The sequence below is a fragment of the Equus quagga genome, chromosome 8, assembly GCF_021613505.1.
Source record: "Equus quagga isolate Etosha38 chromosome 8, UCLA_HA_Equagga_1.0, whole genome shotgun sequence".
In the NCBI taxonomy this organism is placed as follows: Eukaryota; Metazoa; Chordata; class Mammalia; order Perissodactyla; family Equidae; genus Equus; species Equus quagga.
The window spans coordinates 31,339,198-31,355,249 of NC_060274.1; the positions used below are offsets into that span (position 1 = coordinate 31,339,198).

The 16,052-nt window shown below is 45.4% G+C and overlaps 1 protein-coding gene across 8 annotated transcripts in view; it reads right to left on the bottom strand.

The window, feature by feature from the left end:
• The window catches only part of SRPK2 (SRSF protein kinase 2), a 133,097-nt gene that overhangs the window by 26,876 nt on the left and 90,169 nt on the right, over positions 1–16,052 (bottom strand). For all 8 annotated transcript variants that reach the window (XM_046669658.1, XM_046669656.1, XM_046669657.1 and 5 more), the window contains 3 exons: positions 12,475–12,581; positions 1,228–1,393; positions 146–171 (listed from right to left, as the gene is read on the bottom strand). In XM_046669658.1, the coding sequence (XP_046525614.1) occupies positions 146–171; positions 1,228–1,393; positions 12,475–12,581 (299 nt within the window). The remainder of the gene's footprint in view (positions 1–145; positions 172–1,227; positions 1,394–12,474; positions 12,582–16,052) is intronic.

The following is a 16,052-nucleotide window of genomic DNA, read 5'->3' on the forward strand; positions in this document are numbered from 1 at the left end:
AAAAAACGTACAACCAATTCCCCCCAAAAACCGTTAAATGACAAACTGTTGCAGAAAGAAACAGAAACTAATGTTACAGTTTGAAAAGCTCACTAATGAACAGTCACTTTTGACATGAAGGTGAAGTAGACGTGTAAGTACTTACAGGTTTTTGCTGTGGAGCCGTACTCACTAAAACAAAACGAAACAAAATGACGGTTTAGAGGAAAATTGACCCACATCTTTATGTAGGTAATTTGAATTGTAAAATGAAATAATTATTGCCCTTTAACGGCTATCCAACTTCAACAAGTGTTAAATATCAGAGCTTCTTAATCATAGAGATCTAAAGAAAGTTGATCCAACTCAAATGATTGGCTCTTAAAAGGCATAGCAGTAGCTGTTCAATATGGAGCCATTTCTCTTATTTGTCTAAAATTGTCCATTCATTTCAAACACAGTCAATCCCAAAGCCCTGACTGATAAGAAAATGAAGAGGAATTCACAAACGCCAAACCAAATTTGTTTTACAGACAATGAAATGAAGGGTTCAGATGGGAAGATGTACATCTATGTTTGAAAACTATTTGGCCAGTTTTGCAACCAAAGTAAATCAAATAATGCAGCAACTGTTCTAGAAATCAAATGACCAGAACCTGCCGGCAGCAAACGCTTGACCGACTACGGTCCCACGATATAAAACACCACCACCCTGACGGGAGAAAACCAGGTCGGGGCGGGGAATGAAACCAGAAATAACTACACACGAGGCTGATACTCGGGTCCCTTGGTCTTCTTGCCCCGCCCTTGGGTCTTTTGTGACTCATTCCAAATCCGTCAGTCAGACTCAGACTGATGTAGCTACGCTCACTGGGAACTAGGCGGCCCTCCAGTAAGCCTGAAGCTGGAAAAAAATTCTGATGCCCGCAGGTCGCCCATGAAACCTACTGCTACATGACCTTGTGCAGAGAAGTGGCAACACAACAAAATGTCCCACTGTAGATGCAGCAGCAGCTAAGAATCTAAATGACCTTTCAAGGGAGGACAAAGGTAAGTAATTCAAACAGCAAGGTATAATTTAACTGGCGCATCTTCCTTCTCAAGAGAAAAATCTAGTTTTTTCTAGGAATCAGGCTCTTACAGAAGTTCCTAATATGGACACGTTTGACTCAACCACCTTCGATGTGCCACTGTGCAGGCTCTCAATGTCCCCGAACAGACCGAGACGAAGCTGGCTCAGCTCCTCACCTGCAGACCCCGAGGGAGGGGGAGCGCCCGCCTTCTGCCACTCGGTGGCCTCAGCTGCCATTCTTCTCACATATGCGCCATCCACGCACATCAAGATGTTCTCCGGCTTTATGTCAGTGTGAATGATCTTGCACTTACTGTGCAGGTAATCTAAGCCCTGAAGGACCTGGGCACAGAAAATCAAGAGAGTTATTAATACCTTTATTATTCAACATTTATTTGGAAAAGAGGTAATATTATCACAAGGTGCAACACTCAACAGACACAAAAGGGTATTTAGTAAAAATCGACCTCTCGCCCTGGCCCCCAAGGGAACACAGCTCTTTCCCATAGGCAGCAGATGTGTATCATTCTGGTGGCAATTTATGCTCGTGGAAGCAAGTGCACCTATATATATATATATATATATACACTTTTTAATAACAACTTTATTGAGATCTAATTTACATACCGTACAATTCACTCTTTTAAGTGTGTAACTCAATGGTATTTAGATGTGCAACCATCACCGCCATCTAATTTAGAACATTTCATCACTCAAAAAAGAAACATTAACAGTCGCTCTCCATCTCCTCCCAACTCCTCCAGCCCTAAGAAACCACTAATCTAACTTTCTCTATAGATTTGCCGATTCTGGACATTTTATATAAATGCAATCATACCCAGCGGTCTTCTGTAACTGGCATAATGTCTTCAAGGTTCATTCATGTGTAGCATGTGTCAATACTTCATTTCTTTTAACTGCCAAATAATGTTCCGTGGGATACACACGTTTTATTTGGCCATTCCCTTGATGAACATTTGGGTTTTTTCCACTTTGGGGCTATTATAAATAATATTTCCATGAACATTCATGTACAAGTTTTTGTGTGGACATATGTTTTTACTTTTCTTGAGTATATACCCGGGAGTGCAATTGTTGGGTCATACGGTTTATGTTTAGCTTTTTGATGAACTGCCAAACCATTTAATATGAGTGGCAGCACTGTTTTACCTTCCCACTAGCGATGGATGAGGGTTCCAATTTCTTCATCATGGCCAACACTTGATGTTATCTGTCTGTTTTATTTTAGTCACCCTAGCGGGTATGAAGCGTGTATGTCATTGCTCTGCATTTCCACGATGGCTAATGATGTGCACACATTTTTCATACCGCAGGAGATGAGGGTTAAACAGCCCTGGTACCCAGCTAACACCACAGCACTGAGCTACAAGGACACTGCTGAAGCAAACAGTCACATAATCACCGCAGGTATCAGGAAAAACGGAGAACACCCCGGAACAGACAGAGTGCTGGGATCTAAATAAAAGGCCAATTAGAGAGGAAAGCTTTCAATTCTTTCCATAAACAAAAATTATTTTTAAAATACAGATGTTCCCATACATTAGAAATTCCACATGCTTAATAAATATTAGCATTTAAACATTTTAAGTCATTTATGGGTCTTGCCCACAATAGACAAGGAAGTGGGAGAAAGACAAGCAGAAGATACATAACATCACCCAGCTCTGGAAAGTTGTCAGTAAACCGGATGCACCTGTCCACCTTGAGTATCTGGCGAAACCACCTCAGCAAATGACACAGCGTCAGCAAGTGAGGGGACAGAGGTTCCAGAGGGAAAACAGGAAGACCTGTCTCTCACACAGGACGGAAATCCCTACACTCATCTAAAATAACTTTCCTAGGAAGGCTTTTTACACGACTTCACTGAGCACACATCAGCTGACCCCAGGTGTGTGATATGCAGCATATAATGAAGTCCCCCGTCCACACGGGGCTTATATCGTCCTCATGTCCTCATTTACTGTCTCAAGCCAAGGGAGGTAAAGAATTGCCCAAAAAGAAACCAAGCCAAACCATGGGCACAGCAAACACGATTTAAAACGCTGACAGTTCCTAGTAAGTACCAGTAAAATGGACAGATATAGAATAAGAGAAGGAAAAACTTTTGACTTTTTACCTTAGAATATTTAATGTTTTAGATAATACTGGAATAAGAATATGTTTAAATTATGTTTAAAATACCAAAGGACCAATGGTAAGAAAGATATCATTATATATTTCCATAAAGAATAAGATTATAATCCTGAAGGGAACACAGTCCAATGGCCTGTAGGTTATACACTGACATCCATGCATTTTCTTTGTGCAAACTGAAATAACATGTTGAGTTTTTATATCTGAGTAACAAGAAAGAGCCTGAGAAGTACAAGAAACTAAAAGACAGGTACACTGATGATTTCCAGCCTATACAGGTCAAAGAAACAAGATCTGAGAAACTTTGAAGAGTTTCAAATTTATTCCAATAAAATTTCAATTATCAAATATTAACTCAAAGTAAATGTCAAGCATCTTTCCTAAAAGATCTTTTCAACACCATCTCATGCCCAAGTCACCCCCATTGTCCCACCTGAGCTCCTTCGTAGTTCTGAGGCTGTTTCACTGCGTGCGGGCCTACACAGGTAAGAGTTAACCAGCTTCAGCATCCAAAGGTGTACCGAGTGCCCAAAGGCAACGAGGCACTCGACACCATCAACGTGCTCTCAGCAAGAACTGAAGGTCCCAGATTTTAAAAATATTAGCTATTGCACTCAACTGGGTTAACTTTCCTTATGAAGCGCAGCTTATAACGTCTGAGAATGAACACAAGGAACAGACTTCACCACTGGGACAAATTAAGTAAGTTAATTAAGATGATGCAAATCATTAAAGGAAAGTAAACAGTTACGAGACGCAGCACGGCGCGCTGTTAAATTACGACCTTGGGAGTCACAGGCTCCTAAACTGCCGCTCCATCATCCACTTGCTGGCGAGGCACCGACGCTGCCTGAGCCTCCACCTTCTCATCTGAAAACGAGGGGAAGTATCTCTATTCGAAATTCGGGAAGGATCAGAGACTCAAAATAAGTGGTAGAGTCAGAAGACATGTACTGATCCTGACGAAATGACTGTACCTTTGCCAAGTCACTCATCAAACTTCTTGGGGTCCCATTTCTCCCGCTCTAATAGGAATGGGCTCTACCCGATAACTTCTGCAGTACATTCCAGCAACAAAACTCTGATTCCATAGTTTCTTTTAATTCCAGACTACTATTCTTTAAAAAAATCTTTAGCTGTAAGATAAGAAGAATGGTTTTATTTTCAAAAATATCATTCCTGCTCTCAGCCAGTGAAGCTGAAAGCAATAAAGCACCGCAGAATCCAGACTCAAACAAGAATGCTGAGCAATCTTTCAACCATTTACGGAGAATAACTATGATGCTGCAAAAAAATAAAAATCAACAAATCAAGTTTCATGTCCAAGGAGAGCTCTCCTCTTGCAAATTCTGAAAAACAGAGTCCAAAGGAGCCTTCACTAATCTCCCCTCTGCGGCCTTCATTGCTCAAACGAGCACGTCTCTCTCGCCTAAGACGCACCCGCCTCATCGGCAGGAGGCAGCAGAGGCCCTCACCGCCGCCAGCTCCAATCCACAGCTGCCATGGAAGCGGCGCTCAGCCCACCCAGGTGGGCCAGGGCCAGCCTGCACCCCCCGATGGGCCACGCGCACCTGCCGGAGCGGGCCACTTCCCTTCCAGGGTGGCAGAAGGCAGAGCCCAGGGCGGGGGCGGGAAGCCCTGCATCTGGTTAGGAACTCACAGCCACAGCTCCGAGCAAGTCCCTCCCCTTCCCTGACCTCAGCTCAGCCGTCCAATACGGGGCTGGGTGCAGGTGGTCTCTGAGGGTCTTCCCACGCACTACGGACCGCACCAGAGACCGTCAGTCACTTGTGTTTGCGCACAAGCCAGCTCCCCTCCACAGCGCCTCGCTAAAATAGGTCCTGTTATCCTGCAGACAGAAGAGGAGGAATCCTTGCAGATACAGAAGTTAAGAGCAATGCACAGACTTCTCTAGAAGGCATGCCCAGCCTGCTCACGCTTCCCCCAAATTGTAAACTGCAAAGAGAGACAGAAAGAGAGCAACTTTCCAAAGCATTTTCTGACCCTGGGCACAACGTGGGGCCTTTCTTCCCACCCCGACCAGGATGAGGACACGAGGCCAGGAGACCTGGCCTGCCTCTCACTCCACAGTAAGGTGTTGCTAATGCTGCACCAGGAGAGGCCCCAGTGGCAGCCGGATGGACAAGCGGGCCAGGGGCCCCAAGCAGGAGCCCTTCCCCGGATGCCAACTCCTCATGGGTGTGCAGGAAACACCAGTGGGGCTCTCCTGAAGCCGAGAAACGGTTCCCCAGGGAAGCTCCAGCTCCCCCTGGATTTTTCTGCCTCCCTGAGACAGACATGAGGCAAGTCCTACCAACTGCTTCTTTTTTTTTTTTAATTTGTTTTTTTTCTACCAACTGCTTCTGACATGCGTGATGTCAACCTGCATGGAGAGGGCTGGAGACGCCTGCCACGATGGAAGAGGACAACAACGAGACGCCCTGGACAGGGACCCAGCGGACGCAGGCCTGATCCACTTCCTCAAATACCCAACTACTGTCCTATCAACATGGATGAGCGAGAATAAACGAGGAAACCTGGCAGCTGGGCTGCTGAACGAGGGCAGGACGCAGACAAGGCCACACGCCCAGCACAAGAGCGCACAGGAGCAAGGAGGCGGAGAGAGAGCCTCACTCACTCCCCTGAAAGGGGCGAGTCCCCCATCTTTCTGAGCTGAGGACCAACATTCTGAGGGATCCCAGGTTAGCACAGAATCAGACATACTACTACACGGAACAAATCCAAAACATAAACACGTTCACCAACTTAAAATCAATCTCCTGGGCCAAAAGTGAACAATACTGGCTCGATCCTAATCAATGAGGAGCAGTGAAGTAATTAAAACGGTAAATAAATACTAAGTATAGACAAAATCAGTCAGCGATAACAGGCGAGCCAGCCTGCCCAGCAGGGCCATGCCTCCCAGGCCCACAGGGGCCATGGCCCCAAAGAAGGTGGGTTTGGAAAAGCAGTGCATTCTGAGTCCCCTTAGCTTACACATTGCAGCACGTATTACCAATGACAAACGACCTCTTAAATAAAATCTACTGGCTGTACTTTTAAACAATCTAACTGCCAGCTCTACCATTAAGGCAAAATAAAACGAGTTACCACAAACAGAGACACGATGCACACGTCTCATACAGACAGGCCACAACCTAACATGCTCCCAAATCCTCCTGCGGACACTTCACCCCACCCCACAATGAGAGCAGGGATCCTGGAGTCACGTCACCTGGATTCAAATCCTGCTTTCCCCACAGTAGCTGAGGGGCCTGCAGAAGATTCTCGCCCTCTCTGCGCGACGCCTTCTGCAGAGATGGCATCTCTGGCCTCCTAAGGTTGTGGTGAAGACCAGGTGGCATGATACAAATAAGGCACCTAAAACCATGAACACCTGTAAAACGTGCGCCCGAGCGAGGGCCTGAGAGAGCAGAACGAGTGTTAGTGACAATCGCGATGACAGGAAAGAGTAACAACAACTTAAAAATCCAGGGCTACAGGCTCCAACTGCCAGTTTCTCCAGTCCTGTAGCACAGTCACCCAGATCGGGGCCTTGCCCTTTCCAAGCTCCAAGTGATGGAAGCAGCCACTTCTCTGCAAGGTTTCTGGAAAGGACAATAAATTAAACCACAAAGTTTCGAGAAGCAAAATGTCAGCTACCCTTTCAAGGGCCTAAGAAAGTCAAAGCCACGTTTAAAGAACGCCACGGTGTGGAAACACCCATCACCTATGGGCTATCTTTAACGCACCGCGAACAAGCACTGCCAACACGGGTGCCCTCTCTCCTCTCAGATTTAGAAATAAGAGCTAGACATAAAACAGACCTCAGGAAAGCTGCTTCAAAGACAAAAGAGAAAGGAAAGCTGGGGGCCGAACAGACAACCACAGATGCCACCCGTGAGGCCAGAGCAGCAGCCTGGGAGGAGGCTGCCCACGCCGTCCTCCCACCACCGTCAGAGGCCACCAGGAGGGCCCGCTGACCCCACACGAGGACACCACGGCCAAATGAGGACAGCCAAGAACCGACCAGAGGACCGACACTCGGGTACTGGAAACGCTGAGCAAGCAATTGAGTCAGCTGTGTCATTACTTTTAGGGAATAAACAAGTGGCAACGTTCATCTACGAGCTTGTCAAATCACAGACAGGTCAGCCCTTTTGTACAGAACAAGAGGAACACACGTCTGCTCTTTCATTTCAGAAAAGACACCTATTGAAAACGTTTCTTGGGGCCGGCCTGGTGGCGCAGCGGTTAAGTTCGCATGTTCCGCTTCTCAGCGGCCCGGGGCTCACCGGTTCAGATGCAGGGTGCGGACATGGCACCACTTGGCCAGCCATGCAGAGGTGGCATCCCACATATAAACTAGAGGAAGATGGGCACAGATGTTAGCTCAGGGCCAGTCATCCTCAGCAAAAAGAAGAAGATTGGTGACAGATGTTAGCTCAGGGCTAATCTTCCTCAAAAAAAAAAAAAAAAGTTTCTTGACCACATATGACATGAAGCAAGCTACATAGAGATGTGGAACTCCCAACACATGGTCCGTAACTCTGAGGTGCTCACAACACAGCTGGGGAGAGACCACGACTACTTCGTGCTGGTCACTATGCGAGACTCTTTACCAGGAGTCTCTCAGTATTAATCTCTAAAATAAAGCCACAAATTACATATTACCATCCCCATTTCACAAATGCGGGAATAGATTCACAGCAGTTAAGTAATTCGATCGGGGTCACAAAATACTAAGTGCCAAAGTTAGAATTTGAAACTAAGCCTACCGCCAAGGCACATACCCGCTGGACTTTCCCCTGTTCCAGGGGTTCTCACTGAGAAGGAATTTCGCCTCCTTGGGGACATGTAACAAGTTCAGAGACGTTTTTAATTGTCCTATGGGGGGGCGCGGTGACTGATACAGGCCACCTAGTGGGAAGAGGCCAGGGATGCTGCTAAACATCCTACAATGCACAGCACAGGCCCCTACAGTGAAGAGGAACCAGCCTCAAAGGCCACCAGTTCAGGGTTGAGAAGCTTCGGCCCCCACTGTGTGACCCTGCAGTCTTCAGGAAGGACCAGATGCAGGCCGCGGGCACCAAGGAGGGAAGGAACACCACTCTGAACGGGGAAGCACCGGAAGCCTCTGCCACACAGGTGGGATTTTGGCTGAATCTTTAAAAGCACGGGTAGAAAAGAAAGGATGGTATTTTCAGCATCTAGGATAAAAGAAATGATCAAAGACGTGAAGCTAAAAATGGCAAGGCACGGATTTTCTCTAAAATACCTACAAAATGAAAGTAGTAAAGGGGCTGGCCCCCGTGGCCTAGTGGTTAAGTTCGGCACGCTCTGCTTTGGTGGCCTGGGTTTGGATCCCAGGCACAGACCTGCACCATTCATTGGCAGCCAGGCTGTGGCAGCGTCCCACATACAAAATAGAGGAAGACTGGCACACATGTCAGCTCAGGGCGAATCTTCCCCAAGCAAAAAATTAAAAACTAAAAACGAAACTAGTAAAAATTTATGAATAAAAATTTTGGTAAATCAGCATGTATTTATAAATGCTTGGGACGTTAGTGAATATTCATAAGAAAATGGTTGATTCCAGGAGGGAAACTGGGTACGAGAAGGACACACATTTTAGAATATTTAGGCATATTACCTATTTAAAAGATTAATTAATGGGGAAAATTTACCTGCCAGGTAACAGGAGCTGACTGAGGGTTTGTAAGGGGAAATGTGCACTGACCTCAGATGGCAGAGGACCCTCACCAGGGTCACAGGAGGACGAGCGGTCCAGCTTTACTGGACAGGCTGAGTGCCATTTCAAAGGCAGGACGGGCTGCTTGGCAAAATGGTAAAGGTGTGAGCTCCGAAGCCTGATGATCTGGGTTTGAATTCCTGCTCCACCACTTACTAATTTTTAAGTTACTTCCTGATGAGGGGCAAGTTACTGAAGCTCTCTGTGCCTCAGCTCCTCTTCCATAAAATTGAGAGAGTAAAAATACCCATTTTCAGAGAGTTATTGTGAGGATTCAGAGAACTAAAATTTGCAAAGTACTCAGAACTGTGCCTGGTGCATAGTAGACAGTGAATGAATATTTATAATTATTAAGAGTAGGATCCCTTGGGCCAGCCCGGTGGCACAGCAGTTAAGTTCGCATGTTCCACTTGGGTGGCCCGGAGTTCGCTGGTTCGGATCCCGGGTGCAGACCTTACACCGCTTGTCAAGCCATGCTGCGGCAGGTGCCCCACATATTAAGTAGAGGAAGATGGGCAGAGGTGTTTGCTCAGGGCCGGTCTTCCTCAGCAAAAAGAGGAGGATTGGCGGCAGATGTTACCTCAGGGCTAATCTTCCTCAAAATAAAAAAAAAAAAGAGGAGGATCCCTTTACATCTTAACAAAAGGAAGGTACATCATTCTCCTTTTTTTCATGATGAAATTATGGCTTAAGAAGGCTAAGTAACTTGGCCAAAGTCCTTAGCTGGAGTAGGGTATATTTGACACCAAAACCCAAGCCCTTTACTCCATATATTGCTTCATGGAAGCCAACAATAAGCCTTAGATAACAGGCAATGGAAATCCACTAAAAGTTTCTAAATGGGGAATATGAATGATTAAAGGAAGTTTTATTTAGGAAGGCAACTGCCACCGGAAAGGAGAGTAACCTGGAATAGGGAAGTGGAATAAGATGAGCCGGACCCCCGGAGAGCAGAGAGAAGCCTGTGAAAGGGTGGAGGAGGCCGGGCCTGAACTGAGGATGGTGGTGCCGGAAATGGAAAGGACATCAAGAGTAAAAGGCACAGCACAGGAGGGATAGACGGTGAGGTGACCAGCGAGCAGAGCAAGTGACACAGCAACAGGGATGAGTGAAAGGCCTCGAGCTCCCTGACTTGGAAGGCGGAGGCCACACGGTGAGAGCGTCCGAAGGCCGCCTGCCTCGTCTGCTCTGGGACGTGATGTGACCGTGCAGCTACATCAGTAACGGATCTTCCCAGTGCGCCCTGGGAGTCTGAACACGGAACCCGTGGCTGAAGCAAAGGCAAGGAAGGGAAATTCAGGGAAGCAGATTATTCACTGGGATATACAACAATTTACTACTTTGAAAGTTACAAGTTTAGGCGAAAAAATCCAGATTCCAGGATAATATTTTTCTTAAATAAAACTAAAGATGCGTTCACACGAAAGCAAAACAAAACTTCTAACAGTGCCTACAAGAACTAAGTGTAAACCACATAAAAACAAACTTTCATCTTGAAATTTTTCTAGACCAACGAAACAGTACAAGGGCTCTCAGTCTCCAGAGCACAGGGCACCTGAGCTGCAGTGAGCAGGACACATCCATTAAATCGCTTGTTCACGCAGCACGCATGCGTTCAGGCTCCATGAAGCTGCAAGAACTTTGTCCTTAGAGGGACAGGCTCTTCCACTTGCTAAGAAAGGCTAGATTTTGTTTTTCCATTGTGGCATTCACAGTAAACGTCGACGGTTCAACTGCCAATTCACCTTCCTACACGGCCAAGCCCGAGTGTGGAGACATGACAGTCCCCTATGGCAACAGCAGACGTCTTGGAAGACGCCGGGCCCAAGGGGATGACAGAACCTGGGTGAAATACACACAGGCTGATATTTCTGAAATTATTTACTTTTTGTTAGAATATATAAATCTTTCAATATTTTCAGGATTTATCAGAGATAACTAAGAAATTTTTTTAGCCTTTTAACAAGATGAGTTTTTTTAGAGTTTCAAGTTGCCGCTAACAGTTATAAATACCAATGTGTCATTTGGGGATCAAATAACTTCAATTAACTTATGCAGTAATTTTCCCCCTCACTTAGCACATATCTTCTTCTACATCAAAGAAAAATTATCGTTTTTCACTTGAGATATTAGTCATGTTAAAGTAATGGATTAAAATGCTACTATCCAAAGTCTCGAAGGGAACAGATGTATTATTAGACAAACGCCAGCCACAAATCTACAGTGGGCAGGTATGTGCGCCTAACGTTCCAGCATGTGTAAGGAGAGTGTCCACCGCGCAGGCCATGCAGAGAGCCGGCCTGTCCAGCCCTCTCCTCAAACACCACCTACAGCTTTAGAAACCAGGCTGCCGAGCTACAGCACAGAAAGACAAACATACACCAAGAGACGTACGCGGGCCGACCAAACAGAGCTACCTAGACACAATTTCAGAAGCAAAACCCACGACGCTTTTACTAAACAAAAGTAAGCTTCAAAATTTTTATAAAAAGGGTTTAAAATCTACTTATATGCATGTATGCAAATCTTTTTATGCACCCACCTCCTGAATTCACAAGTCTTCAATTGTGCATCGTTCCCTGATTCTTTTCCTACTTAAGAATTCTGGACCAAAGACTGTATTTCAGGCCTGGAGCCCTGGGCAGGCCCAGCTCAAGCTCCTGGAGGCAAGGGAGGGGCTCCAGACACCTAGTTGTCTTCTCAAGCAAATACTTACTCTGCAGAATTATCCCCAGTAATTATCCAGTGTATCAGAGAGGGAATCCAGCATAAGTCACATCTGCAACTTTGCTAATTGAGGCGGTTGGGGCAATGGGGATCCAGACGGATACATTCCACCCAGAAAACCGCATCTGGTGACATTTCTAAGTAGGAGGAGATCTTCCATATGTGTACACTCTCATTCTATAAATATTTGCTGGAGCAGCATCACCAAATCAGACCCTAGCTATAGGTTTTCTTTTGTCAAGCTAACTAAACAAAGTACAAATCTAACACAGTTTCGAAACACAATACTCCCTGAATAACTTAAACATTTCTTCAGTTCTCTCTCATTTACACTCCATCCAAAGATACTCAGAAATAGCAAATAGACACAATAAATTATCTATGTCTTATGAATCATTTTCTAACGAATTCATTATTTTCTAAGGAACTAAGTGGGACATTTTCTGGTAATGATATTGGATAAAATAATTTCTCATCATACCATATCACTTACCTTAGAAAAGATCAAGACACCAAAAGAAATGTATGCCTCACGTTTACACATCACTCCCTTTACACAACAGAAAGGCACATCACCAAATAAATATAAAGTTGATTTAACAAGTTCAAAATGCCAGCCACTATATGTATATATTTTTAAAACAGGAATTACATATACATTAAAATATATATACGTGTATAGGTTTGTGAGTATATAAATAAATATATTTTTGAATGTAAAAAAAGGAGTCCGCGTTGAAGGGCTCTCCAGTTAGGTACTGGGGTGGGGGGCTGCCCTCGCCAGCCTCACCTGTCGAATGATGCTCTTCACGCAGCGCACGGGGAGGCCTTGGTAGTTGGACTTGATGATCCACTTGAGGAGATGGTGGCCCAGCACTTCGAAGACCATGCAGACATCTGGGACGAGGCTAAGGATCATATGCAGCTGTTTCCTGGAGCGATGCAGCCACTAACAGCGGCATCACTGTGGCACATGGCAAAACATTTCTTTCTTTATAAAATGCAACATCAATCCTAACAATAATACCAAAAGTGGTCATTTGTGGTTTCTCACCTAAATAAAACAATCTAACATTCAGTAGGTACTCATTATGTGCCATATATCACTTAATGTGCACTCGTAACCACCTCAGGAAATCATGTTCTTATCCCCACACAGAGAGGAGGAGGGGAAACCTCAGAGTTCAGAGCTCCCTGTGCCAGACGGTCCAGGCCCACGCACGCCCGCGCTCATGCCCCTCAGCGCACTCCGCCCTGGGAACCAGTCTCAGTGAAAACCAGCGAGACTGAGACCTCCGAGAGACTGGGGAGGAAAACAGCGAAGAAGCCCCTGTCCTAAGCGTCCTGTCTGCCCACCTAAATCTCCAACCACACATCAGATAAAACACCTTCTGAAGCAGAGATTTACCAGACGCCGTGAAGACACTTAATCTTGCCTTTGGATAATATCTTTCACCTCGTAACTAGACAGTGTTAACACCACAGGCAGGTCTCAGGAATGTAGGATCACAAGATGAGACACGGCATTAAGACCAACCTATAGGAATGAAATCTCAGGAATATGGTGTTTGTTTAAAAGGAACAATCAGACATTCTAGTCAATCACCGACCCTCCAGGACTGCGACCCACTGCAGTCCATCACAAATATATTCACGTCATTCACACGGGAAGATTTTAAATGGCGCTGAAACGCCTCAAGAATATTCTGTTCATCCCGGAGGCCTCCAGATAGGTAGTTAAAGAAGGTCAGTGGATTTAATATTTTTAAAAACCGGCATCTACCACATCACAATAACTAGTGCTTCAAAGATTTTTAACAAAAATGAGAAAAGTATTTCTACAATGTCGGAGAACAGACGCACTATAGATTTATGCATAGATCATCTAAAGCTGGAAGTTTCTTACTATTTTCCAGGCTCATTACAAAAAATGGCAAACTATGGACTAAAGTTAGTAAAGACAGAGCGGAAGCCCAAGATTTCTAAATTATGATCTGTCTTCTTGAAACAATGACAAATCTAGACTGTGGTGGTTTCTGAGCACTTTATTTAACAGTAAAAAATAGCCACTAGAATGTATACACCAAAAAAACCTCCATTTACCTACATATTAGATGGTTTCTCCAAAGAAACCTTCTCCCTGTCACCTGTCTCAGGAACTGCCCGGCAGATCTGATCTGAGAGGAGGGCCTGCCCGGCCTGCCCACGAGCCAGAGGCTCACACAGACAGAAGGAGCGGCTCTACTCTCTATCCAGCACGAGCGACAAATGCGCTCAGCAGTCAGCAGAAACGACTGTAAGGCAAAGGGCAAGGTGACATGAGCAGTCGTCGGTATGTGCTAGTAACCCTGAGCCCAATCTCTAGAATACAAAGACTTCCTCCAATCCACAGGGCATGAGGGGAGCGCTTCCCTGAGGGATCAAGCCTCAGCAGATGGAGAAACAGGACGTCACTCTGGGGGCGAAGCTGGGAGAAGGCTTTGTCCTCAGGCTTCTGGAGCTCCAGCGGGTCGAACATCAAAATGCCAGATCTGTTCCAAACATGACATACAGGAAAGAGCAAAACCTCAGGATGGAGGGAGGAGACCCCGGCTCCTGACATACCTCTGGCCCCCATCAGTCACAGGGTTCCGAGTAAGTGGGTCAATCTTCCTGAACCTTGGGAGATGAAGGCAGTGCCTGCGTCAGCCACCCGAACGGCTATCTCAGAGGATGGAGAGTGAAACCGTGGCACGGGTATCCTGGATACTCACGGCATTACCTCCTCTCCACGTGCGCTGAGCCTCGAGCTACGGTCTTGGGTGACCAGAATCCCTGCTCACCTCCTCCTGAGCCCCATACAAACCGACGAGAACACAAACAACCCACCAGGAGCCCAGGCAAAACTGACATTTTCCAAAGGGAAAGGGAAGTCCTGAGAGGCCCTGGCTGTCTTCTCGCTAGACACACTTCTCTTCCAAGAGGACCCAGAATCAGGACGTGGGCTTCCCTATGCAAGAAGCAAAAGGAACAACTAACCTTATAGCTAACTAGGAAACTTTCACCTTTCAAGGCTCAGTTTCCATCAGGACAACTTCTTTTTGAGAAAGCAAATAGTCTGTCTGACATTCTAATAAAAAAGAAAAAAAAAGTAAATTGAACAATTTGATCTTTAAACAACTAAAGTAAGTTGATACAGACTTAAGGGGAAGAGGCAAGACTTAGGAGAAAATAACCTTGATTGAAGAATGTGATTCACACGAGCGTTTAAAAAGTCATTTTTGCATTATCAAGTAAATTTGAATAAGGACTATGATGTGATATGTGATACCAAGAAGTTATTCTTATTTTATTTAATGAGTTTTACGATTTTCTTCAGTCCATATTTTTTCAAAGATGCACACTGACATTTGTAAAGCAAAAGAACATGACTTCTAGGACTCGTTTTGAAATGATTCAGCAAGAGAAGAGAAAAAGGATAAACGAAGCAACTGTGACCAGACCTCGATAATTACTGAACCTGGGTGACAGGTTTATAGAGATTCACTGCGCTGCGCTCTCTAATTTTATGTGTGTTGGAAAATTTACGTTATAAATGTTTCTAAGGGAAAACAAGGGAGGTCTCTTCCATCAAGCACTGGCTTATGTCAGATTTACCAAACAGTACAGAAAACGCATCTCTGTACTTTTATCAGGTTTTCCAAAGCAGACAAACTAGGAGCAAAATAAATGAAACCAAACACTTCCACGCCCCGCTGGTGGAAAGACGGCCCTCGGCAGGAGCCAGTGCAACTGCACAGGATGACGTCAGCAGGGCGCTTTCCCTCTTCCTGCCTCACCCGCACGGGATTCTGTGCAGCTCCTGGGGGATACCCAGCACCTGCGTACTGATGTCCGAAAGTTTAAAGCAAAGGGAAGTGCTGGCATACACTTCCATCCACCACCATAAAATAAACTCCACTAGAATTAATTAAAAAGAGTATGAACTAATTCTACGCCAAAATCAAGTCAAGTTGTTGTAAAAATAATTTTACAAGATGCTACTCCACCATGGGGCTGGCCTGGTGGCCCAGTGGTTAAGTTCGTGTGCTCCGCTTCAGTGGCCCAGGGTTTACCAGAGTGGGTCCTGGGTGTGGATCTATGCACTGCTCTCAAGCTGTGCTGAGGCGGCATCCCACACAGAGGAACTAGAATGACCCACAACTAGGATATACAGCTATGTACTGGGGCTTCGGGGAGAAAATTTTTAAAAAGTGGGGGAAGATTGGCAACAGATGTTAGTTCAGAACCAACCTTCCTAACACTAAAAAAAAAAAAGACACTACTACATCAAAAGCCCCAAAAGGTCCTCGCAGAGCACTCCAGACATACCATCTACTAACAGTGTGC